The 27,201-nt window shown below is 48.2% G+C and overlaps 1 protein-coding gene across 1 annotated transcript; it reads left to right on the top strand.

Moving 5' to 3' along the window:
* Positions 1-1,827: 1,827 nt before the first annotated feature.
* elmo3 (engulfment and cell motility 3) lies at positions 1,828-26,942 on the top strand (the record flags this gene model as incomplete). Its single annotated transcript, XM_042340394.1, is given in 11 exon segments — positions 1,828-1,855; positions 16,762-16,894; positions 17,847-17,887; positions 21,048-21,120; positions 22,221-22,271; positions 22,864-23,033; positions 23,787-23,886; positions 25,093-25,244; positions 25,743-25,821; positions 26,305-26,355; positions 26,820-26,942. Coding segments are annotated over 10 exon segments (918 nt in total), but the record flags the coding sequence as incomplete, so codon positions are not given.
* Positions 26,943-27,201: the final 259 nt, after the last annotated feature.

The raw sequence follows: 27,201 nt of genomic DNA, 5'->3' as shown, positions 1-27,201 counted from the left end.
CCCCAATCTCTGACGAGCTATTCCCCCAATCTCTGGCGAGCTATTCCCCCCAATCTCTGGCGAGCTATTCCCCCCAATCTCTGGCGAGCTATTCCCCCCAATCTCTGGCGAGCTATTCCCCCCAATCTCTGGCGAGCTATTCCCCCCAATCTCTGGCTAGCTAGCCCCAACACCAATCAATCTATGGCTAACTATCCCACCATCTCTGGCTAGATATCCCCCCTATGTATGACTAGTTACCCTCCAATCTCTGGCGAGCAATCCACCCAATATCTGGCTAGCTGTCCCCCCAATCTCTCTGGCTAACTTTCTCACCAATCTTTGGCTACTTATCCCGTCAAACTCTGACCAGCTATACTCCCAATCTCTGGCGAGCTATCTCCGCAATCATTGGCCAGCTGACCCCACCCCTCCCAATCTCAGGCTAGCTATCCCCCCAATCACTTGCTAGCGATACCCCAATGTCTGGGCAGCTATCCCCCCAATCTCTGGCTAGCTATAGCCAATCTCTGTCCAGCTATTTCCCCTAATCTCTGGCTAGCTATCCCCCAACACCAATCAATCTATGGCTAGTTATCCTTCAATCTCTGGCTAGTTATCCCACTAATCGCTGGTTAGCTATCCCCCCAATCCCAGGCGGGCTATCCCCCCAATCCGTGGCTAGTTATCCCCCCAATCCCTGGCTAGTTATCCCCCCAATCCCTGGCTAGTTATCCCCCCAATCCCTGGCTAGTTATCCCCCCAATCCCTGGCTAGGTATCCCCCCAATCCCTGGCTAGTTATCCCCCCATCCCTGGCTGGTTATCCCCCCATCCCTGGCTAGTTATCCCCCCAATCCCTGGCTAGTTATCCCCCCAATCCCTGGCTAGTTATCCCCCCAATCCCTGGCTAGTTATTCCCCAATCCCTGGCTAGTTATCCCCCAATCCCTGGCTAGTTATCCCCCCAATCCCTGGCTGGTTATCCCCCAATCCCTGGCTGGTTATCCCCCAATCCCTGGCTCGTTGTCCCCCCAATCCCTGGCTAGTTATCCCCCAATCCCTGGCTAGTTATCCCCCCAATCCCTGGCTATTTATCCCCCAATCCCTGGCTAGTTATCCCCCCAATCCCTGGCTGGTTATCCCCAATCCCTGGCTAGTTATCCCCCAATCCCTGGCTATTTATCCCCCAATCCCTGGCTAGTTATCCCCCCAATCCCTGGCTAGTTATCCCCCCAATCCCTGGCTGGTTATCCCCCAATCCCTGGCTGGTTATCCCCCAATCCCTGGCTGGTTATCCCCCAATCCCTGGCTCGTTTCCCCCCAATCCCTGGCTAGTTATCCCCCAATCCCTGGCTAGTTATCCCCCAATCCCTGGCTAGTTATCCCCAATCCCTGGCTAGTTATCCCCCAATCCCTGGCTAGTTATCCCCCAATCCCTGGCTAGTTATCCCCCCCAATCCCTGGCTAGTTATCCCCCAATCCCTGGCTAGTTATCCCCCAATCCCTGGCTAGTTATCCCCCAATCCCTGGCTAGTTATCCCCCAATCCCTGGCTGGTTACCCCCCAATCCTTGTCTGGTTATCAGTTAACTGTCTCCCACTGGACACCAAGTTTCCTGCGGGAGGAGCTCCGCTGTGTGAGTTTCTAACCCGGAAGCCGCCTCTCAGTCCCTGGAGATCGATCCCCTCACTCTGTGCAGCAGCTTCTGGTGTTGAGGGGGAGAGGAGGAGGAGGAGAGGGGACCGTTTGTGGACAGATTTACAGTCGGTCCCTCGAGCGGGAGGACCGCAGTGGCTTGAAAGCTGCTGCGTTTTGCCGGAGAGCGAGAGAGGAGAGGAGAGAGAGAGAGAGACAGTCACTACACTCCCTCAGTGGGTAAGAGAAGCTCTGTGTTTAATGGGATCGGGAAGGAGCGGAGACCCCAGAGAGGGGGAGAGCTGAGCTGAGCTCTGGGTGTGGAGGGGATGTGTTTGGGACAGTTGCTCAGACTCACACTGTTGTGTTCAGTGACTGGGAATAGGGACCGTCTGAGGTTCCACATTGGGGGCAAAACTTTTGTCTTTTCCCCCAAAACCAAAAAGTATTCCAAAGTTGTTGAAGTTCGGGCCTCTCACCATCAACTTGTTTTGTTTAAAACTTGTTCTTTCTCTGATACCCCACCCCCCCACCCTCTCTGCCATACCCCCCCCCACCCTCTCTGCCATACCCCCCCACCCCCCCACCCTCTCTGCCATACCCCCCCCCACCCTCTCTGCCATACCCCCCCACCCCCCCCACCCTCTCTGCCATACCCCCCCCCCCCCCCCACCCTCTCTGTCTGCCCCCCCCCACCCCCCCCACCCTCTCTGCCATACCCCCCCACCCCCCCCCCACCCTCTCTGTCTGCCCCCCCACCCACCACCCTCTCTGTCTGCCCCCCCACCCCCCCCACCCCCAACCCTCAATATTAATGCTAACGTCTGTGAATGTGTAACGTGGCTTTTTCAGACAGTTGTGCTTTTTGTAAAGCGAATCAAAGTGACTGTGGGGAATGCTTTAATCTGTAGCTGTAGTCAGATCTTATCTGTGGAGTGTTAGTCTGGGTTACACAACTCACAAGAGGGAGGCTTCGGCCAGTCTGGGGGGGAGGGGGTACAGGGATGACATGTTTTGCACAGGATCACAGTCACACTGTCTTTGCCGAAACCATCAGTCTGTCCACAATAAGGTGACGTGTGTGACAGTCCGGCTCGGTCGGTAGCGCACTCGCCTCTTGAGTCAGAAGGCTTTGGGTTCAAACCCCACGTTCAAGCCCCACTTCAGGACTTGGATTCACGTAGTCTAAGATAACACTCCAGCACAGTGCTGGGGGGAGTGGGCATGTCGCATTGTCGGAGGTGCCGTCCTTCGGATGAGACGTTAAACCTCTTTAGGTGAACGTTAAAGATCCCATGGCACATTTGGCATTAAAGGGTTAGTGTCACTGTCACTGTCAGAAGGGATGGGGGTGTTTTATCCACTCTCAGTACATAGACAGTGGTTCGGTCTGGCTCGCCAGTGAGCTACAAGTAGACATTGAGCTTTTCATACTTTTGCCTGGTATTTGCATCCCTCCTCTCCTGCAGGCAGTGACTCGTGCTGTAATTACTGAGCATCCTCTGGCAGCTCACCAGAGTGGCTCGTGTGTGTGTGTGTGGGGGGGGGGGAAGTCAAAGCCAAGCTCAATCCCATACCATCTGACATCACAACCTTCCAAAGGGGACAAATCTCTCTGAATAGTGGTCGGGGACAAGTGATTCGAGCGGATTATATCCCCTGCACAGCCCGGGTACACCGAGGCCAATTGTCAGCCACCTCAGCACTGAGCGGGTGTGAAATCTCAGACCGTATGTCAGTGTGTGTGTGTTTGTGTCGCGTGTGTAGTGTGTGTGTTATGTGTGTGTAGAGTGTGTGTTTCGTCACCTTGGGACATCCTCCCGATGTGAAAAGCGCTATACAAATGCAATTTGTTGCTGTTGTTTGTTGTTGTGTAATGTGTCTGTACCATGTGTGTGTGTGGTGAGTGTGTGTAAAGTGGATGTGTGTATTTGGTGTCAATGTTGGGTGTGTCGTGGGGGTGTGTAGTTTGTGTGTGTGCGCAATGTGCAATGTGTGGGGGAGGAGGGCAATCGATGTAATTTCATAACAAAACAAGGGTTACTCAGCAGCTTAGCGGTTCACGTAAGAATGTCTCGGAGCTCCTCACAGAGACTCAGTTGGATGCTGAGCAAGGGAGGAGGGGGAGACGACCCTAGGTATGAGTGAAGTGATGGGGTTTTAGGCCGGATGTGACGACAGACGAGAGCGGATGAGATGGAGGGGAACAGAGAGAGAGAGAGAGAGAGTTCCAGAGGTTAGGGGTTTAGTTGCTGAAGGTTTTTTTGAGGAGGGGGTTGCAGCAATCGTGAGTTAGACAAGCACTTTGGGATGTCCTCCTGACATGAAAAGAGCTGTAACAAATGCAAGGATTATTATTATTATTAATTCTGCAAGGGCAAAACAAAAAGCGAGCAGAGAAGTGTGGCAGCACAAGATCTGGGAAATAGGGAGGTGCTCGAGCATAAAGGGACATGTAGAGGAGGGTGAGGAGCTTCAAGTCAATCTATTGGGATACAAGAAGCCATTGGAGGCTGACAAGGTTGGGTGTATGAATGATTACAATCAGTGACACTGGGATCTTTGTATCCATGATCTATGAACTTACCAACATCCATTGTCTGGAAGACCCGTAGTGTAGTGGTTAACCCGCTCGCTTCACAAGCAAGAGGGCCCAGGTTTGATTCCCGGGCGGAGCAAAACCTTAGGCAAGTTTCCTTTCTCCACACGCTTCTGCTTCCAGCGCCGTGGGACATCCTCCCAACGTGAAAGGCGCTATACAAATGCAATTTGTTATTGTTGTCTCGTCTGGATCAGAAATTCGAGGGTTCAAGATCAGTCTAGAGCGACACTCCAGTGCATGAGTAGGGCAGGTTGTTTAACGTCAGGCCAGGTCATGCTTTAAAGATCCCGCGACATGATTTAAAAGAGAAGATGGCTTCTTCTGGTGTCCTAGTCCCAGAAGAATCCCCCAGATTTGATTCACCTCACTCACTTCATGGCTGTTTGGGGGACATTGCTCTGTGCAAATTAGCTCTGCGTTTGCCAAAACGAATTCACACAGCAATTGCTTGTGAAGAGCCATACAATACAAATGACATTTCTATAGCGTCTTTCACGTCGGGAGAGCGTCCCAAGCTGCTCGACAATCAGGGATTTGGACCCGAGCTGGGGATCGGGATCTGAGAGGAGGGAGGGTGAGAGGGTGGCCGGAGGCTCAGTCGAAGAAGAGGGTTTTGAGACAGGCAGAGGGTCATGACATGGATGTGGGGTAGAAAGGACAGTTAATAATAATAATCCTTGCATTTGATATAGCGCTTTTCACATCGGGAGGACGTCCCAAAGCGCTTCACAGAACACACTATAAAGTGAATTGACTGTATATTTGTGGGCGAACGCGGCAGCCAATTGCGCACAGCAATGTCCCACACACAGTCGTAGATTGAAAATGACCAATTTATTATTGTTTTTGGTTTTGGAGGGATTATTATTAGGCTCTGTGTGGAGTAAGGAAACTTGCCCAAGGTTTCGCCCTCTGCCTGGAATTGAACTCAGGTCTCTCACTTGCAAAGCGAGTGCTCTAACAACTGAGCTACAGGACTCCACGTTGAGGGTCAAACAAGTAGCCAAGGTTCCGAACTGGCTCAGTGAGGTGGAGAGTGCATCCATGGATGGTGATGCGGTCAGCACCTGAGTTGTGGAGGCGCTGATGGGAGCCAATCAGGAGGGCCTCGGTCTTGTTGACGTTCAACTCTCTGTAGAAAGTTAGCTCTCATCCAGGACTCAATGTCTAACAGTGGTCCTGGAGTCGACGGTGGAGGTATAGAGGTAGAGTGAGGTAGAGTTGGGTGTCATCCACATACATTTGGAAGTTGACCCCATGTCTGCGGATGATGTCACCCAGAGGAGGCATACAGATATTGAAGAGGAGGGGACCAAGTACAGAGCCATGAAGGTTGAGGTGAGAGGAGAGGCGGTGGAGGAGGATAGAGCAGTCACCCTGTATCGCTATGACACAGGATGGTGTTACAGGTACTGTATTAAAAAAATAATAAAAATTTGGTCACTCAATCCATGACTGTTTGTAGGACACTGCTGTGCGCAAGTGCCCACAAAATACACAGCAATTCACTTTACAGTATATTCTGTGAAGCATTTTGAGACGTCTAGAAGATGTGATAAGGCGCTATATCAAATGCAAGGATTATTATTATTAATATTACATAGTGAGTGGATTCTGCCGGCAGATTAGCAGAGTTTACATCAGTGGTGTTGGCTGTGTGCGTAGCATGGATTGAGAGCAGCCCATTCAGTGCAGTTACACCGAAGGGTTAAATCCACCCAGTTTACATGTCCTCACAAGGGCTGAGAAATGAGAAGTGTTCCACAAAGCCCTGACCGGACGAAGGGTTCCTTCCCGGCTGCGTAAGATATTTCAGTATCGTTCCTTGGTCTCAAGCCTGGCCTCGGCACACAAGGATCAAAGTTGCAAAGAAGCGAGCGACTTGCTTTCGTCCTTTGAAGTATTAATGTCGGCCCTGTGGGCATGAGGCGTGTCTTGTCTCAGCTTACATCCTGGACAATGATGAATGAGGCCCAGGCAGGAGTGATAAGCTTTGTTTGAAGACCAGTAAACTCAGCACTGTACAGTATTCTCCATTCCTGTAAACCTAACCAGAGACTCGACCAACATGGAGCTCTTCCTCCCTCCCTCCGTCCATCCCTCCCTCTCTCCCTCCTCTCTCATCAAAATTGGTCTTCAGTGCCCTGGATTCAGATAACGAGCAAAATTCTCTGAGCTTATCTTTTGCAAGACTCAGTAGAAGGCAGAGTTACAGACAAGGTCAACCCTGGTCTCGGTTTTGGGACTGTTCATAAAAATAATTTGAGTGGGCTGTGAGGAATGTAAAGCAAACACAGAAAGTCTCCTCCTTAAAGTATTTGCTTTGCCCTTGCACAAGGTTGTTAACGAATAATAATAAGCGTCATTCTGGCTCAGTTGTGCCTCTGGATCGGAGGCTGTGGGTTCAAGCCCCTGCGTTATCCAAGGCACCATCCTCACATTGGACACTGAACACCGCACCCATCTGTCTGTTCTTCAGGTGGATATTAAAATCCCACAGCCATCTGAAAGAAGAGTAAAATGTACCCCCAATTCTGGTCAATATTTCTCCCTCATCAAACACAGATTGGGACTTGGCTTCAGTTCAGGGGACTGGGAAACTGAGGAAGAAGGCAGAAAGTTACAGAAGAACCTAAACAAGTTAGAGGACTGTGTACATCGGATGATTAAAGCGGGCACCTAAGATGGTTAAGGTAGATTAGGTTTCACATGGAATTGAAGGTAGTGAAACATCAAATAGTGCGTTTTGGGAAGAGCAAATAAAGGAAATGTAGGAGCAGAGGAGCCAAGACTGATCCTGGCCTGGTGCACAGCACCCAGTGTGTATATATATATATATACATATATATAATTATCATCCTTGCATTTAATATAGCGCCTTATCACATCTTTGAGACGTCTCAAAGCGCTTCACAGAATATACTGTAAAGTGAAATAACTATATTTTGTGGCTGAAACGCAGCAGCCAAATACACACAGCAGAGTCCCACAAAGAGTCATGGATTGAGTGACCAAAATATATATTTTTTACCTGATAAATATATCTATATATACACACACTACAATATATATAATTTTTTTTATATATAAGAGCAAGAACGTTGTGTTAAATTGGTAGACAACATTGTAGGCTCTAGTTCTAATCATCCCATGTATCTTGCATAGCGCCTGATCACATTGAAACATTTCAAAGTGCTTCAAAGAGTTAATTCTGTAGGTGAACATGGCAGCCAACAATATGCCACAAACAGATTTGAAGTGAATGACTCATTTTTTTTATCTGGAGGTTGTTGGCCAGGAAACAGGGAGAAACTCCCTTCTCTTTACATGTTGCCAAACATTCACCTGAACAGGCAGGTGGGACCTCCGCTTAATGTTGTCCAAAGGACGTCACCTCCAACAATGCAGCACTCCCTAGGGTTAGGATGTTATACTGATGTCCTCCTACCCTCTCTGCCCTCCCTCATCCCAACCCTGTGCACAGCAGTGCCCCACAAACAGCTATGGAGTAAGTCCCCAGTTTTATCTGGGACGTATTGTTGGCCAGAACAGCGGGAGAGAGAAATTCCCTTCTCTGTTTGTATTTGCTAGACGTTTTCAGATTGATTTGGATCAAGTAAAAGAGGCAGATTATTTCCTTTGATCAAGGAGTCGTACATCGAGGACTGTCACCTAAAGAAAAAGGTGGGTGGTTTGGAGAATCTCTTACACAAAGCGTGTGAGAACATGGAGCTCCTTTACCACAGCAGCTGTTGCGGCTGTTGAAGCTGAATCCACAGCAGTTTCTCAAAGGGAACAGGATGAATAATCGCACAAAACTCAGATTAAAACATTCAAGAAAAAAGGGAGGATTGGAGTAGAGAGCTCCAGTGGGGGAGCGAGCCCGAGCACAGACACCATGGGGAGAGAGAGAGAGCACGGAATGGGGTTAGAGTAGAGAGCTCTAGTGGGGGAGCGAGCACCAGCACAGACACCTTGGGGAGAGAGAGAGCACGGAATGGGATTAGAGTAGAGAGCTCCAGCGGGGTAGCGAGCACCAGCACAGACACCATGGGGAGAGAGCAGGGAATAATAATAATAATCCTTGCAACTGATATAGCTCTTTACAAAGTCGCTGAGACGTCTCAGAGAGCTTTAAAGGATAAACTGTTAACCTGATTGACTGTATTTTGTGGGAATGGATTAGATAAAATAAAATATTATTATTATTTTGTGGGAATGGATTAGAGAGCTCCATTAGGGGTGTGGAGGTTGTTGGGGGAGAGCGAACACCAGCACAGGCAGGACAGGACTGGCTGAATGGCCTTCTCCTGAGCTGTAAACATCCTCTGATCCTCGAGTTGCGTATTCACTCAGATCCACACTGAGCGAGGACGGAGGAGTCAACGCAAACACATCCCATCTGTCTGGGAATTTGAAGATTGGAAACAAATGGAGGTCACACTCAGTATAAACAGGGCTCGCGATGAAATCAAATCGCTCATTTGCAGTGTAAACACAAGCCTCTGTCTCTGGGCTGCAATGCTGTTGGTGCAATAATCGTTTCACAGATGGTATTTGTCATCAGTTGTTCATTTGGTCTCATTGCTGTTGAACATTGATGCTTGTGTACAAAGGCCGATGATGGCAACGCTTTATAATGGGTACAATTTTGTTTTCTGTTGATGCTGAGCCAATAATAATAATAATAATCCTTGCATTTGATATAGCGCCTTATCACGTCTTGAGGACATCTCAAAGCGCTTCACAGAATATACTGTAAAATGAATTGACTGTATATTTTGTGGGCGAAACGTGGCAGCCAATTGCGCACAGCAGCGTCCCACAAAGAATCGTGAACTGAGTGACCAATTTCTTCTTATTTTTTGGGGGAAAAAATTATTACCCCTGGAAAAGCGATCCGCCAATCGACTAACAACCGGGTTCCTACTTATTGCTGGATAAACAGAGGCGTGTGAAGTAAGGAAACTTGCTGAACATTTCTCCCTGCCCAGGAATCAAACCCAGGTCTCTCGCTTGCGAGGCGAGTGCTCTATCACTGAGCTACAGGACTCCCCTAGCCAGGCTCAGTCGATAGCTCTGCCCTGGGAGAGAAGGTTTTGGGTTCAAACTCCCACAGTGGCTCACTGTATAGGTTGGCACTCGAGTGAGTGTCCAGTGCAATCTTGCGGGAAATGCTTTATAGTCGGAATTGTTGTCCTTCAAACAAGACAATAAGTTGTAGTGTGTGTCCCTGTTCAGATTGGTGTTAAAGAGGAAGGAGTTTCTCCTGCTATCTGGTCTGCAGATAAATTGGCACATTGATAAATTGTCTGTGGGACCTTGCTGGCTGCCAACGCTCAGTCTCTTACAGGAATAATAATTATGGTCCTTGCATTTGTTATAGTGCTTAATCTTGTCCTTGAGACATCTTAAGCCCTTCACAGACAATACTGTAAATTGAATTGCCTGTATATTTTTATGGGCAATTACTGAGAAGCACTTTAATATGCTTCAAAGTCACAGGCGCTATATCAAACGCAAAGATTTAGGATTATGGTAGCCTCAGTCACCATGCCCCTGCCCTCTGGAACTCCCTTCCAAAATCTTCCACCTCGTCACCTGCCTTCAAAACCCTCCTAAAAGTACACAGTGCCTACAGTCAGCACCTGGCTGTGCACTGCGTTGCCAAGTGTTTGAGATGATGAAAGATCATTGCTGTGTGACTGCAGATTTGGCAAGTGACTTTCCCTCGGAAAGGGAGCCGGTGGTTCTCAGGGGTGAGATCACTGCAATAAAAACCTGACAACCTTGTAATAGAGCAGGGGTTGAACAAGCCTGTTCCCTGGGCTCCCGTTCCTGGTACAGACCGCTGGCAAATCTGGTCTTACTTTACTTTAAGTTATTTTAAGAGGACATCTATTTCTAACCAATAATCCTTGCCTTTGATAAAGTGCCTCATCACATCGTTGAGACATCTCAAAGCGATTCACAGAATATACTGTAAACAACCCAGTTTCTATTTACTGCGAGGTAAACAGAGGTGTGTGGAGTGAGTTCCTGTCTGGCTGTTGAGCTGGATGTTAAATTCATATAGTGCTAACTGAAAAGGGAACTAAGTGTTTTTGCAGCGTTCTGGCTTGCATTGTATAACCAGTGCACAGGCGTGGGTTATAAGCACCAGTTATGCAATGCAACGATTACTGTTATATCAGGAGGCACTGGATAAATAGAACAAACTAAAAGGACAATGCACTGGAGTGTCCGTCTAGATTGTGAGTTCAAAGTCCCATTGTGTGTATATATAGTATGTATACAAAAGAACTCAGGAGAGAAAGAGGACTAGACGGTGGCAAATGTCATTCCAATTTTTAACAAAGATACAGCTGATCTAGGAAATTACTGACCAATCTTGGCATCTGCCCTCGTCAAGATATCGGAATCTAAAATGGGCTGAAATAACTGAACTTCTGGAGAAGGGGAATGTAATTAAACGTGGATTTATGAAAGGGAGGCAATGCTTGACCAACCATATCAAATACTTTGAAGAAACAACAGATAAAGTAGATAAGGGACATGCAGTGGATGTGGTGTATATGGACATCCAGAAGGCCTTTGATTAGGTGCCACATTACCAGACTGGTTAGGGTCTGGTTGAGCCATGGGAGAAGGGAGGCAGCAGATTGAGAGATGTCTGGCAAGAGAAGGGGAAGTGGTGTCCCACAGGGATCTGTACCAGGACTGCTACTGTCCTTCCGATCAGAGTTAAACCAAGGTCCCGTCTGCCTGTTCGGGTGGATGTTAAAGATCCCATGGCACTATTCGAAAAGAAAAGGGAGTTTCTCCTAGTCTCCTGTCTGCCAATCCCCCAAATAAAATTGGGCACTCACTCCATAGCTGTTTGTGGGACATTGCTGTGCGCAATTGGCTGTCGCATTTCGCCCACAAATTACACAGTCAATTCACTTTACAGCATACCCTGTGAAGTGCTTTGAGGCGTCTCGATAATGTGCATTATATCAAATGCAAAGATTATTATTACTGTTCACCATGTACAGAAATGATTGGATTAGGATATATAGGAAATTGGCAGATGACACCAACATGGAAGATACAGTAATTATTGAAGAGGATTGCAAAAAGATACATGGATAAGCAGGTTTGCAGAATGGGCAGATAGGTGGCAGATGGAGTTCAGTGTAGAGAAATGTGAAGTGATTCCCTTTGGTGGGAAGATAAAGAAGCCAAAGAGGTAATGGAGCGAAGGGAGCTGGGAATCCAGATTCACAGGACGGTAAAAGTGTCAGCTCAAGTGCACAGTGTCCTAAAGACTGTAAATGGAGTCCTTGGCTTTATGTCTTGAGGAACAAGGTATAAGAGTAGGGACGTGACTCACATTTATATGAAACCTTGGTTAGACCACAATTGGAGTACTGAGAACAGTTCTAGTCTCTGTAACACAGAAGAGATATTGCAGCAATGGAGAGAGCGCACAAGGAAGATTTACAAGGTAATTACCAGGGGAGAATGGATACAGTTATCAAGAAAGATCGGACAGGCTGGAGTTTTTCTCTCTAGAGATAGGACAGTTGAGAGGGGAGCTGAGGTAATTAAAACTGTGACAGGATTCAGTAAGGTGAACATTAATAGACTATTTCCACTTGACACAAGAAAGCGTAATGTACGATAGCCAGCTACAGACCTAACAGGGAGATTAGGAGGAACTTCTTTGAGAATGTGGAACTCACTGCGGAAGCTTTGGCTGAAACAGAATTTAATAAGAACATAAGAACATAAGAATTAGGAGCAGGAGTAGGGCCATTCGGCCCTTCATGCTTACTCTGCCATTCAATAAGATCATGGCTGATCTTCTCACCTAACTCTGATTACCTGCCCTATCCCCATATCCCCTAATCCCTCTATTTTTCAAGAATCTATCAGTCTCAGCCTTGAAAATGTTCAAGGACTGAGCATCTACAGCCTTCTGGGGTAGTGAATTCCATAAGTTCACTACCCTCTGAGTGAAGAAATGTTTCCTCAACTCTGTTCTAAAAGGCTGACCCTTAATTTTCAGACTGTGACCCCCGGTTATAGATTCTCCCACCGGGGAAACAGTCCCCCTGTGTCTACTTTATCAGCCCTTTAAGAATCTTATAAGTTTCAATAAGATCTCCCCTAATTCTTCTGTACTCTGGAGAATACAGCCCCAGTTTATTCAGCCTCTCCTCATAGGTCAGTCCCCTCATCCCAGGAACTAACCGAGTGAATCTACGCTGCACCCCTTCGAGGGCAAGTCTGTCCTTTTTTAAATAAGGAGACCAAAACTGCACACAATACTCTCGGTGCGGTCTCACCAAAGCCCTATACAGTTGCAGCAAGACTTCCCTACTCTTATATTCTAAACCTTTTGCAATGAACGCTAACTGCCGTTCGCCTTCTTAGTTGCTGCTGCACCTGCAAACTAACTTTTTGGGACTGGTGTACAAGGACACCCAAATCCCTTTGAATACTAACACTATCTAACTTCTCCCCTTCCAGAAAATAATCTGTTCTTTTATTCTTGCTACCGAGGTGAATAATTTCACACTTGCTAACATTGAATTCCATCTGCCACCTACTCGCCCACTCCCCGAGCCTATCTATATCTTGTTGCAATCTTTTTGCATCATCCTGAGAGCTCACTCTGCCGCCGAGTTTAGTATCATCCGCAAATTTAGACACATTACATTCAATGTCCTCGTCCAGATCATTGATGTAAATGGTAAATAGCTGAGGCCCGAGCACTGATCCTTGTGGCACTCCACTAGTTACATCTCCTGCCAATTCGAGAATGATCCGTTTATCACTACTCTCTGCTTTCTACCCGATAGCCACTCTTCTATCCATGTTAATATTTTCCCATTAATCCCGTGGGCCTTGATCTTGAGTAACAGCCTTTTGTGTGGCACCTTGTCAAATGCCTTCCTAAAATCCAAATATACCACATCTACTGGTTCCCCCTTATCCAACCTGCTGGATACATCCTCAAAAAATTCTAAAAGGTTAGTCAAGCATGACTTCCCTTTTGTAAAGCCATGTTGACTCTGCCTAATCTTTTTATGGTCTTCCAGGTATCCCATAACTACGTCTTTTATTAAGGGCTCAAGGATTTTCTCTACAACTGACGTCAAACAAACTGGTCTATAGTTTTCCCTATTTTCTCTCCCACCCTTCTTAAATAGTGGAGTTACGTTTGCAATCTTCCAATCAATGGGAACTTTTCCAGTATCCACAGACTTTTGGAAGATTATAGACATGCCAATATATTTGGGAGGAGACTTGATGAGTACGTGAGGAAGAATGGAACAGAGCGATATTGAAGGTACAGAGGTTCATGTGGTGTATAAATACCTGGACTAATGGGGCCCGAACGACCTGTTTCCGTGCTGTGTGATTCTGTGTAAGGGTCACTATTTTGAGCAATGGTTACATCTGACACAACGTGTGGTTATTGAGCCAATTTGTCTGGGGCCAGACACCCACAATGAGGGGCGGAAAGGGGAGGAGAGCTGCTTTATTTTAACCTCGGTTAAGACCTTCAAACACAAGAACCATTGGGTGTATAAAGGAGTGTGCACAGGAGCAACAACAAGAACAACGTGCATTTATATAGCGCCCTTCACACTGGCCAAATGCCGTCTCGGAGTAGGGTCTGGATTGTGAATTGCTATGGGGAGGGGGCGGGGGGGTTAATGAGTTAGTGTGTTTGTGTGAGTCTTAGTCTCTGATATCACGTCAAGCTGTTATCGCATTACTGATTCTCTCCCCTTCCACCCCTCGGCAAATATCCCCTCCAGATGTTGCGGAGTGCATCCACTCTTCGGCACCTGCTAAATGGTTCCTCACCTCAACAAGCAACAATATCGCCTGTCACGCCTCCCCGAGAGCTTGACAGTGGCGGAGCCTGACAGTGAGCCACGGGGAGGGGGAGTGGGAGGTGACCGTAAGCACAATCAAAAAGGAAGATCTTTAGGTGGGCTTTGAAGGTGGGGAGGGAGGGGTCGAGGCAGAGGGATTGAGGGAGAGAGTTCCAGAGATTTGGGGTGCAGTGGCTGTAGGCACGGCCACCTCTCAATAATCCTCCGGGAGAGGAAGCGAATGGAAGATCAGAGAGATATTACACTTACATTTTAATACAATACCTAAGGTTGAGGCTGTTACAGAGCTTTATAGTGCAAAGTCCCTTTTAAGAGTTGCCAGAATGAACCTTTAAGAAGCAGATATCTAACTCTGCAACGATCGCTGTCTATAAAGGGTGTCCACAAAGTCCTGTTACCCTCCGTTACAACATGAGACTATGGAGGAGCTGAAACAAGCCGTCACAGATACATTTCCCTCCTCACTGACTCCATCCATGTTACAGAAGATGTGACACCGAACATGGAGACGGATCATTATCTGTTGTGAAAATGATGGCACTCCCACACATACACACCGACACACACACTCACACACACAAACACATAAGACACACACACCCACACACACCGATCCACTGGACCTCTAAGTACTGTTAAACACTCATACTAAATACAATTATGCAACTTCTAAGTAATAATTATCATCATCCTTCCACATGTTTCGGTTGTTGCTCAGTGCACTGTAGTTAATAATAATAATAATAATAATCCTTGCATTTGATATAGCGCTTTTCACGTCGGGAGGACGTCCCAAAGCGCTTCACAGAACACACTGTAAAGTGAATTGACTGTATATTTAAAACAAAGAGGGGTAACACGCCTTTGTGTTCCCGACCCTGTAGATTGGGAACAGCTCCTCAATGTTCCTAGTGATCATGCAAGTCAAACCATCTGACGTCATACCCTTCGCGATTGGAAACCCTTTTATCAGGAGGCTCTGGCTTTGTAGACTTTAACCTGCCTTCACTCAGCCTCATCACAATTAGCAAATGATTCACCCAAAGCTGCAGCGATTAGATGCCAATTGCCTGTGTCACTGAGGAACACACCCTATTCTGTTCATTAGAGTGGGGCCTACAGGCCTCACTGTTTGTACTGCTCATTGCACTGCTTTGTGGACAGGGCATTGAGTTTTAAGAATGTCTGTCTGCTAAGCTTTCCCGCTGCTTGTCCAGCTAGGACCACCCTACCCATTGAGGGCTTTGGCTGCGGGGTTAACAGGAGCTGAGAGGGAGGATTCCCTGCCCCCAGTGACTGTTCTGCCCTTCCAAGTCCTGGCCGATGAGCCAGGCCGGGCTGTGCAGTCATCAGTCGTGCGTGGAATACTGCGGACCGGCCTGGCACAGGAACCGACTAGAGATCGTCACAGAGGTGCTGGCTAAACAAGGAGAAAGGTTACATGACAATCAACCCCTCCCCCATGACCACCGCCATCTCAGGCTGTGAGAGGCACAGAGAATACACTGGGAGGGGGGAAAGGGCTAGAAAATTAAACACAGTGTCACCTCTTTGTTACAATCCATTGTTATTCTCTGTGGTATTGTCGATAGTCCCGGTCTTAAAACTGGCGAGTTCCGCAATACGCCGGGGCACTGCCCAGCCCAGCCTGGCTCATTGGCAGCACTCAGCAGAAGAACACATTAGGGGCAGAGATTCTTCCCACTCAGCTCCTGTTAACCGTGCAAGTCAAAGCCTAGTGGGTGCGAGAGACCTGAGTTCAATTCTAGGCAGAGGGCGAAACCTTGGGCAAGTTTCCTTACTCCACACAGAGCCTAATAATAATCCCTCCAAAACCAAAAACAATAATAAATTGGTCATTTTCAATCTACGACTGTTTGTGAGACATTGCTGTGCGCAATTGGCTGCCGCGTTCGCCCACAAATGTACAATCAATTCACTTTACAGTGTGTTCTGTGAAGCGCTTTGGGACGTCCTCCCGACGTGAAAAGCGCTGTATCAAACGCAAGGATTATTATTATTATATTATTGTAGTTGGACAAGCAGTTGGACAAGTTACCCCAACGCACACTCTGGGGACCCCAAGCCTTGGCTCTTGCCAAATGAAAATTTCCTTTTGGTGTGAAACTCTCACTTCTTTGTAGTTTGGATACTTAAGCAATTACGATTCTCCCATTCCCAACCATCTCAGAGAGGACCTGCTGTAATATTAAATGCAGGACACATCCCTGATCCACCACCTCTACTCTCTCACCCCACAGTCTAGACGGAGATGCTGTATTCCAGTGCTGGCTTCGTCTACAAATCCCTTCACGCCCTGGCAACTCCCTACCTCTCTGACCTGCTTTCTCTCCACTGCCTCTGCTCGCTGGCTCTGGCCTCGTGTTTATCCCTTGACCCTCCGCTTCATCATTTGCGCTATATAAATGCAAGTTGTTGTTGTTGTTGTCTGAGCGCTGTGTTGTCGGAGGTGCCGTCTTAAACCAAGGTCCCATCTGTGTGCTTGGGTGGATGTGAAAGATCCTGGAAAAGAGAAGGGAGTTTCTCCCGGTGTCTTAGCCAACAATTCTCTGGATCTGACGTTCAAGTGGAAGTTGAGACGCAGTGTTTGGAATTTCTGTTCAATTGCCCACTTGTCTCTTCTCTAGGTTCCTGTTTCTATGAGGTGAGTGGGCTCAGTAGCCTGTGCATAGCGAAGCCACCATGCCCCCTCCCAAAGACATTGTGAAGATTGCCGTTCAGATGTCTGGGGCCTACCCTCAACTCATAGACCTCGACCAGGTGAGGACAAGCGTTACGAGACACTGCCCCGGGTGAAGGGCGCTATGTAAATGAGAGCTGTTGTTGCGGTGACAACTTTAAGCGCTCTGAGACGCCGTCCGGCATGGAGGGCGCTATATAAATCCAAGTTGTTGTTGTTGTTGTTGTAATCAGATTTGTTGCTCTTCCAAGCCTGACTCACCACAAGCTCCAAATCGTCCAGAACGCTGCAGTCTGTGTCCTCTACTGCACTGGACCTCACAACACCATATTCTCCCTCCATCGTCACCCGGCTCCCTCATTCCCCCCCACCCACCTTTCTTCATCCAGGTCCCCTGGCTCCCTGACCCCAAGGGCTTCAATTCCAAGATCCTTCACTCCCTGTTTCCCCTCCACCAACCCAACTTGTTGACCACTTCCTCCACTCCGCAAACTCAGGCACTGTCCCCACAGTCCCGGCTGCATTCTGGTAATTGTTCGCAGAATCCCTTTCTCTCTTGCTCCCTCTCCCTCCCTTCTGGTTTTAGAACCCATTTAACAATCTTTTTCTTTGGCCTGACTTTTGACATCCTTCCCACCCTCCTAGTTCGCACCCTCGGGTCCCCAACTCATCTCATCTGCACAACTGACTAATGTAGCTCAGTTGGTGGTACACCAGACCTGAGTCTGGAAGGTTCTGTGCTCCGTTCCTGGTGGAGGACCTTTCAATGGGAGCTGGTTTTGAATTCAGTCAATAATAGAATTATACAACACAGAAGGAGGCCATTCGGCCCATCGTGTCTGTGCTGGTCCAATGAATAAGAGTTTAGAGTAGGTAGTAGACTAGTGGATAATTTTTTGAAACAATCAGTAAAGTCACGTGAAGGGGAGGTGGGTTAGGCCTCTCTGGGAGCCCGGAGTTGTGTTTGGTTGATGCGATGGCTTCAGTCTATTGTCGCAGTTTCACTGATTGTTTTCTCTCTCCCAACCCTAGAAAAAGCCGCTCTCGACTGTCCTCAAGGAAGTGTGCGATGTGTAAGTACGTCAGGTCACCGAGGCCTCGCGCGTGTTCTCACCCGGGTCCCCTGCGCTCAGGTCACCCGGGGTCATGTCATGCAGGACAAAGAAGTGACCCGTGCCTTTTGAGGGTCAAAAGTTAACTCACGGCCCTCTGAAAGGAACATTTGGACCTGGTCAAGACTCGCCCTTGTGATTCCTGTGGCCCACGCGATGCAGTGATGGGAATGGACCAGTCGTTGCTCGTGGCTCCAGCTGGAAAGGTTCCACTTCGGTGTCCATGTTACCATAGCGACCCCCCACAGCACTGGTTGTACCTGACAATCAAAATGGTGGCATAAAGCAGAATGTAGCTCTGGAGTCCTGGAGCTCAGTGGTTAGAGCACTCGCCTTGCAAGCGAGACACCTGGGTTCAATTCCCCACAGGGCGAAACCTTGGGCAAGTTTCCTTATTCCACACGTCTAATAACAATCCCTCCAAAAAAACAAAACAATAATAAATTGGTCATTTTTAATCCACGACTGTGTGTGGGGACGTTGATGTGCGCAATTGGCTGCTGCGTTTCGCCCACAAATATACAGTCAATTCACTTTACAGCATATTTTGTGAAGCGCTTTGAGACGTCTAGAAGACGTGAAAAGCGCTATATCAAATGCAAGGATTATTATTATTATTAATGTCCAGGGCTGAGGTTTCAGGAGCCTTGAGTCACTGAAACCTGTGACCATTGACCCTCATTTGTGCTCTGACCACAGGAAGTAACAAAAAGTCTCCATTGCCCTTAAGTGATGAAATGTATCCGCCATCTTTCTTCATCATCTCTCCGTCTCAATTAGTAATGCTCTCACTTGTGAGGCAGAAAGTTGTGGGTTCAAGCCCCATGTTGGGACCTCAAAGTCCTATTGGCCAGGCTGAAACTCCAATGTAGTGCTGTACTGTCAGAGGTGCCGTCCTTTGGATGAGACTTTAAACTTTTCTACCTTTTGGATGGACATTGTGGAGTCCTGTAGCTCAGTGGTTACATCACTCGAATCGCAAGCAAGAGACCTGGGTTCGATTCCCGAGCAGTGCGAAATGTTGGGCAAGTTTCCTTACTCCACACGCCTCTGTTTCGCCCACAAAATATACAGTCAATTCACTTTGGAGTATATATTCTGTGAAGCGTTTTGAGACATTTAGAAGACGTGAAAAGCGCTATATCAAATGTAAGGATTATTATTATTATTATTAAAGATCCCACGCCACTATTCATAAAGAGAAGGGAGTTTCTCTCGCCCGGTGTCCTGGCCGACAATCTCCCAAATAAAATTGGTCATTCACTTCACAGCTGTTTGTGGACATTGCTGCTTTGCAAATTGGCTGCTCCTTTTGAGTACAAACTACACAGTCACTACGCTTTACTATGAAGAGCTTTGAGACATTTTGCCAATGAGATAAGGAGCTTATATCAAATGTACGGATTATTTTATTATCAAGACGTCACTTCCAAAAGTTCTGGTTTGGGTTTACGCAGTTAGTAAACCTACAACCACAAACTCTTTGAGACGTTTCAACAACAATGTTTAGCCAATAATGCAAGGATTATTATAATTATTTTCAGACAGTTTAGCACAGCTGGGAGTGAGTTGGGTTGGTAGGAGCGCCCCTGGCTACATATAGATGAAAGTGCTCTGAGACACTAACCTGCGCGAGGGGGGCAATACGAATACAAGTTGTTGTTGAATGTGTGATGTGCCTCAGGTTTCAACACTTTAACCTTGAGAAGCTGCACAGGATTTGCAGCGTGAGTGGGGCCACAGCGAGGACTGAATACTCAAACCACGAGGAGCTAACAATAGTCACTGATCCGCACAGCCAAGGCAACAGCTAAAAAATGCACTTCCTGCATTTTATATAAATATTGGTGTCCTCGCACCTACGTGTCTGGTCATGATAGCTGTATGTACAGAGAGCCGTTTTCTGCACACGCACACACACACACACACGCACACAACTTATTCTCTCCCTTTTCAGCTATTTTCGAAGTTCCTCCTTAAAAGGTAACAGATTTAATAATCCTTCCATTTGATATAGCGCCTTATCATGTGTTTGAGACATTTCAAAGCGCTTCGGAGAATGTACTGTGAAGCGAATTGACTATATTTTGTGGGTGATTTCACCTTTTCCACATCCTAACAAATCTCTGCGTATGGTCTCCTAATCTCCCCTTTTTCTTTTGGTTAATTTTTCTGAAGTCTCTGAGGTTTCCTCTCACCCTTAGCTGGCTCAGGACTTCTGCTCGTTCCCTCGGCTCTACCATTGGCGGCCATGCTTTCACTAGGCCAACCATCCTTGTATCCAATTGCCAGCCACTATGCTCTGACTCTCTTCCTCAATCCTGCCTCTTTGCCTGTCTTCAGATCATTCCTGAAAGCTTTCCTCTTTGACCGTACCGTTGGTCACCTCCCCTTTCTCCCTGGTTTAGCGTCGTTTTTAAGCTCTCTGAGACGCTGTCTGTGTGAAGGATGATGTATCAGTGTAAGTTATTGTTCTCTGCTCTGGGGAAACGGCACCAATTCCTCCGGTTTTTCCTCATCAATAAAATCTCTTGTCGTTGATGAATCTCCTGTGTGCCAGCTCCACAGTGGAGTGTCCCAAGCTGGACCTAAAGCTCCAACTGGCTGTCATTGAGATCAGACTGAGCGAGATATAAAGATGGTTGGCATGATGATAGAACTATCAATCTGGTCCAGTGCAAGGGAATGGTTCTTCCTGGATTTGTGAGGTCAGGAAGCAAACCAGCCTCCAGGGAATGTGACAGGATGGCAAACCACCATTCTTCCCAAGCTGGGAAGGGAAGAGGGACAATAATAATCCATACATTTGATACAGCCACATTCATATCAGGAGGACATCGCAAAGCGTAGTGACTGTTTTGTAGGCGAAAGCAGTAGCTAATTTGCGTGTGGCAGTGTCCTGCAATCGACCATGGAGTGAATGGCTGAACTTATTTATAAGAACATGAGAAATGTGGACGAAAAAAAGACCAAGGTCCATCCAGTTCGCCTTCCACCTTCCTGGCAGTTGCATATTTGATGAGGTATCAGCTGCCATCAGATGTACTGTGGACCCCAGACTTCCTGACAGGTTATCACTATAAGATGAAAGTGTTCACCGTTGCTCTCCCTTCACATTCAGGTGGAATCAGAGTAACCCAGACCAGTTTGCATTCCAGTACGTGGACGAGATACAGAATTACATCACTGAGACGGTGAGTGGACCGCTGTATTGGAAACACACTGGCTTCCTGTTCGAAGCTCGTGACCAAGAGATAGAGAGAGAAAAAATATAAATAGGAGTTTGGGTCCTTTTAGAATACCCACCCTGCCATCTGCCCATCATCTCTTATCTGCTCTAAACCACCCTTCCTGGTAACTCTGTACCAGCTTCTGATTCTCCTCTGTGTAAGTAAATTCCTGGTGTCTGCCATACCCTAAATAGGTCAAGCCCCCACATTTTAATGGGCCGGGAACAGTGAATATGGCATGTGTGCAGGGGAGTGCAAATGAGCTGTGCTATAAGGTGCAGTACACTCTCAGGAAATTGTCTGCCAGTGACGTAAGTTGTACTAGTAGAGCTGGGAGTGTTGGACAGTGAGTGGTAGGTTCCCGAGCGCCTGGGCACTGCCGTGTCAGGGCCGCGCTGTGTTGGAGCCAGGTTGAAAGGTCAGCGTTTGCTCAGCGAGAAGTTGGAGCTTTGATCCATTTCAGTTTCCCTTGAAGAACGCGGCAAAAGAGCAGCTCCCTCCGAAGGACACCTGTGGAACTACAGGTTGCGCACAAGATCAGAGCTTGGGTGGTCTGGGCGCAGAAGGCTCTTTGGCCCAACTGCTCTCATGCCTCCAGAATGAGACAGTTGGTGCTGTTGGGATTCAGTCCAGGCGGGGAATGAGTTTGGGGTCGCCATCCCTGTGTTCTGGGCAGCCATCACCCGTCCTCAGGCCTGCCCTGGGGAGAATGTAATCCACCGCCCAGTGGAGCAGGCAACATTTTCCACGGGAGTTTCCATTCTGTCATCCTCAGTAACTCAGTCAGTTGAGTTGGGATGGCTGGCCCTCCACCTCGCGCCTCCCTCGCCTGTTTCAAAGCCCGTCTCAAAACCTTCCTCTTTGACCATGCCTTTGGCCAGCCTCCTTCCCCTTCATTGTTGTTGTGAGCCTTAGCCTCGCTGAGTCCAAACTCATCCCCTTGATGGCTAGTTGGGACTCTGTCTCTGAGCAGAGACTTGCCTGTTGAAGGTGGGGGGTGGGGGAGGGAGTTTGACTGTCACTCTCAGACCCCAGGCTTTTATGCAATCCTTTTACTGTTCTAGAATCGACATGAAATCAAGAACGGAAGCATCCTGTGTTTGGCCAAATCTCCGGTAAGCTCGTCACTCGCTCAGGTTTATAATAACAGTAATAAACCTTGCATTTGATAGAGCAGCTTATTATGTCATTTCACGTCTCAAAGCGTTTAACAGGACGCACTGTAAAGTGTAGTGACTGTTTATCTCATGGGTGAAACACAACAGCCAATAGCGCACAGCAAAGCGCCCATAAACGTCCAATGACCCAATTTTATTTGGGGGGATTGTTGGCCAGGACACTAGGAGGGAGAAACTCGCTTGTCTTTTCGTATTGCTATATGGGATCTTTAACATCCACCTGAACAGGCAGATAGCAAACCTGTGAATGTATACCAGCTCATGGCATGCCATCTGGTACCTCGTCCAGGTTTCTACCAGCCTTGTCTATTTTTCATGCCTTCTGGTATTCCTCAGGTGGGTGTGGGCTCAGGTGGACATCTGATTCGCTCCTGTGTATGTCACACCCGCAGGAGATGAGGAGACGGTTAGAGAAAAAGCTTTACACTGAAGCCAGTTGAGCAGGTTTACTGTGCGCTGGGACTATGGTTGGCTACTGGGTTTTTCTCTAACTCTTATCTGTCTGTGTCTGTCTGTCTGTGATCTGCAGAGTCGAGCGGCTGAGAACCTGTACACCGGCATCCAGAACAGTATCTATGACGTGCGATTCGATTCACTGAAGGAGTTGGCAAGCCTGTCCCGGGACGTGACCTTCGCCCAGGAGTTCATTAGCAAAGACGGTATCAGTGTGCTGGTGCGCATCGTGGAGAGCAGCAGCGAGTGAGTAAACAACAACAAGTGACACTTACATGTCAGGAGGGCATCCCAAGGCCCCTGGATAGTCGAGGAATTGGCCCCGAGCTGGGGGTTGGGATCAGGAGAGGTGGAGGGCAGTGGGGTTAGGAGGGTAACGGAAGGTGCGGTCGAAGAGGAGGGTCTTGAGACCCTCAAATCCTCGAGCCTTGGGCCCTCGAGTGAGTAACTACCTCACTCATCCCTCGTCTCAGCCCTCGAGTGAGTCGCTAGCTGGGCTCTGCCTTTACCTCCTCTGATTGAGACTGAGAATGCCAGTTGGAGTCAAGTCATTGAGGGAGCTTTACGCTCTGGGTTTTGGACCAACAGGCATCGTAGAGCCCACCAGCAGGGGAGCAGAGCGGAGGCTGTGGGTGGGCTGGGAATGATGAAGTGGAGAAGATTGCAGAAATGCAGAGTGAGAGTAAAGACACATCAAGATCAGGAAATGCCTGCTGCTCCTGTATCCTAACCAGGCGCCAAGTGCCAAGTGGAGAATAAGGTCCTTGATGAGAACCACTTGGCACTTGATGAAGATTAAGCCTGGTGAGGATCTAGGAGATGGATTTGGTGGGCGTGGAGGGAAGTGTGGGTGCGGGGGGGGGAGCTTTGAAACAGCTCAGGATCAAACCCCATTTGAGCCTCTCCCTTTGGGAAGTTGTTTGAGATGTCTTTAACGTGAAGCCCTCCCTCACACACACACCCTCAGCTTAACATTGACACAGGTGTCTGTGTCCTCAGCACCGGGGAGAGTCTGACACACACGCTGAAGGCATTTATGGAGCTAATGGAGCACGGAGTTGTGTCGTGGGAAACATTGACCCATGTTTTTATCAAGAAGGTGAGTGACTGCGGCTGCGTGTGCAGTCTCCCATCTGTGTGTGTCTATGTGTTGGTGGAGTACAGTTTTCGGTCGGTCGGTTTACAGACTGTCTGTAAGGTACAGGCTTTGTCTGTCTGTCAGCAGAGTACAGTTATACGGCTTTATCTCTATAAATAATGTCATTTATAATTGTAAAATCAAATTATATATTTTTTAATTTCATCACATTTCACCCACAAAATATACGGTCAATTAATTTTACGGTGTATTCTGTGAAGCACTTTGAGACATCCTGAAGACTTGATAAGGCGCTATATCAAATGCAAGGATTATTATTATTACAGTAGTATTATTAAGTTCACATGTGGTTAACCTAACATATCCAAGGCAAAGGAGAACCATGAGGCTGGTGCGCACTGTTAGAGAAGGTTCAGCTATGAGGAACCATTTGTTAGGCCAGGACTCTTTTGACTGGAAAGGAAGTGTGTCTAAGGGGAGCTTCGAGAGGTGTGTGTGATCAACAGGAATGAGGAAGTTACAGTGCTTTCAGATACCCCGAGATGGAATTGCTTTACACGCAGGCCAATTAAAGACTGGAACAGGTTACCGGGAAGAGTGGTTGAGGCCAGGACACTGGACTCATTTAAGAACCATTTTCTGAATAGTTTCACTTCGCGCTTAAAGGAGTTTAAAGGTTGAGATCAAATAGGCCATTGGGCCTTCTTCATTCAAACCTTTTGTGGGATCCCGTGGCCATGTTTGGGTTAGGGTTGGGCCCTATTGAACTGATCAACATTCAACATCTCACTGATCTGTGATGCTGAATGAGTGAAGCCTGGACTAGCTCTCTGAATTGATGTATTAATAATAATAATCCTTGCATTTGATACAGCATCTTATCACGTCGTCGAGTCGCCTCAAAGCGCTGCACGGGATTTACTGTAGAGTGTTTTTGACTGAATTTTGTGGACAAAAGGCAACAGCCAGTCTGCGCACAGCAGTGTCCCACAAACAGCCACGGAGTGTGAGTGACTCGTTTTATTTTGGGGGCAACGGCAGAGAAAAACTGCCCCCTCTTTTTGAATAGCGCCGCGGGATTTTTACCATCCACCTGAGCTGGCAGCCGGGGACCTCTGTTTAACATCTCGTTTGAAGGACAGCACCTCCGACAGGGTTCCACCAGCGCTGGGCTGGATTGTGACCCTTGCTCTGCGTTGTGTACAGATTGCCAGCTTCGTGAACAAGGCAGCGATGGATGCCTCGATCCAGTGCCTGTCGCTCGCTGTGTTGGAGAGCATGGTGCTCAGCAGCTCCCACCTCTTCCAAGTGGTCAAGAACGAAATCACTCTGGACCAGCTCATCGCACACCTCCAGGTGTAAGTGTGCCCTCACACCTCCCTCCCTCCCTGATTAGCTTCTTCACCCCGCTCCCCTCCCCCCCACACTCCCCCATCCACTGCCTCTGCTCAGCTGGCTCCGGCCTCCTGCTTGTCCCTCGTGCTCTCCTCTCCCAACCTCCTGGAGCCTAGGATGAAGATTCCCCGAAACTCTGGAACTCTCTCCTTCACCTTCCCCCCACTCCCCCCCCCCCCCTCGCCACCACTACCCCGGCTCAGTGTCAGACTCCGCCACTGCCAAGCCCTCTGGGGCCCTACCCTACGTGAAGAGCGCTGTGTAAATGCAAGTCGTTAAGTTGTTGTGAGTACAAACACAGTCACATCAGGGCTGTATGGAGTGTACCCTGCCCCCATTTCCGGTGGCGGGGTGGGGGGAGGGGGGGCTGCGTGGGTGAGGCCATGTGTGAGGGGCTGGGATGGCTCTGACTGGACAGGTCCTGGTGCTGAGCGATGTCCCCTCTCTCGCTCTCTCTGCAGAACTAACCAGCTGATCCAGACCAAGGCCATGGCTCTGATCATCGCTCTCCTCCTGAGCTCCAAGGCCGCTGAGAAGAAGGTAACATGGCCGTGTATGGGGCTGTCAGTGCTGTGGTGTCTCTCTCACTCTCTCAGTCCAGGAGAGTCCGGCTGCTTCCACACCCTCTTGTCTCCTCTATCTGTGCTGGGTTGTCAGTTCAAGAGCTGCCCTCACCCAGCATCCATACTTCATGTGTTGAGGGTGGGGATGGGGGGGCTGGTTAGTCAACTATGGGGTGTGGGGGGGGAGTCACAGCCCAGGCCAATCCCCCCCCCCCCCACACACACACACACAGGACAGTGGGGATTTAATCGGTCACCTCTACGGATCAGAGCAAAACAGGAGGTGGGGATACCGTGGGTGTTTGGGGAGGAGGGTGAGGTGGTGGGGGGGGAAGAGAGAGTTTGTGTGAGGCTGTGTGTCTGGGTGCAGGGGTGTTGTGGAGGGCTATGTGAGTGATGGGGGGTATGCAGGAGAGTGCGTGGCTGCCTTCCTGAAAGATGTTCTTACCATTTTCCTCAGGAAACAATGGAATACCTGAACAAGAAGAACCTGCGGCAATACGTCTTCAAGGTGGGTGTTGTTGCTGTGTTGTTGCTCAGGCCGTAGGCAAGTTTCCTTGCTCCTCATGCCCAGCAGCAAGTAGGAACCCAGTTGTTAGTCGATTGGAGGATCGCTTTCCCGGGTGGAATAATCCCTTCAAAAAAAATAATAATAATTTGCAGTCACTTCAATCCACGGCTGTTTGTGGGACGCTGCTGTGTGAAATCGGCTGCTGCGTTTCGCCCACAAAATATGCAGTCAATCCACTTTCGTGCTTTGAGACGTCTCGAAGACGTGATAAGGCGCTATATCAAATGCAAGGATTCTTCTTATGAAAAAGCTGCTTCGTTTACCCATCAATTTCACTGAGAAACCTTTTGAGACGGTTTGAGATTATAGCAATGCAAATTCTCTCTGGTTTCTCCACTGTGCTGTGGGAGCGAGTCTCTGGCTCTGGTGCTGTCGGACTATCACTGCTTGTGTTGTCTTGCCAGAATATTATTCTCAGTTCCAACTTGTTGGGGGATGAGATGGCCCACTACCTCTACGTCCTTCAGTCCATTTCTCTCAACCTCCTGGAGCCTAGGATGAAGATTCCCATGGATCCTTATAACCAGGTGGGTCTCTTCCTCACACTGACTGTGACTGTCCTCCTGTCACTCACAGAGTAGCTGTTTACACAGACCTACAGCTTCCAGTGATCACTGCTATCAATGACAACAACAGAAAATTACATGTGTGCAGCACCTTTCACCAAGGCGCTGACAGTCAGGGATTTGGATCCGAGGTGGGGGTTGGAATCAGGGGGAAGTGGAGGTCAGGAAGGGAAGGAGTTTGACCAAATGCACAGTCAAAGAGAAGAGGTTTGAGATGTGC

This window comes from Callorhinchus milii, unplaced genomic scaffold, assembly GCF_018977255.1.
Source record: "Callorhinchus milii isolate IMCB2004 unplaced genomic scaffold, IMCB_Cmil_1.0 Scaffold14, whole genome shotgun sequence".
NCBI lineage: Eukaryota > Metazoa > Chordata > Chondrichthyes > Chimaeriformes > Callorhinchidae > Callorhinchus > Callorhinchus milii.
Note: the sequence above shows the minus strand (reverse complement) of the source record. Positions and strands in the feature narration are given on the sequence as shown.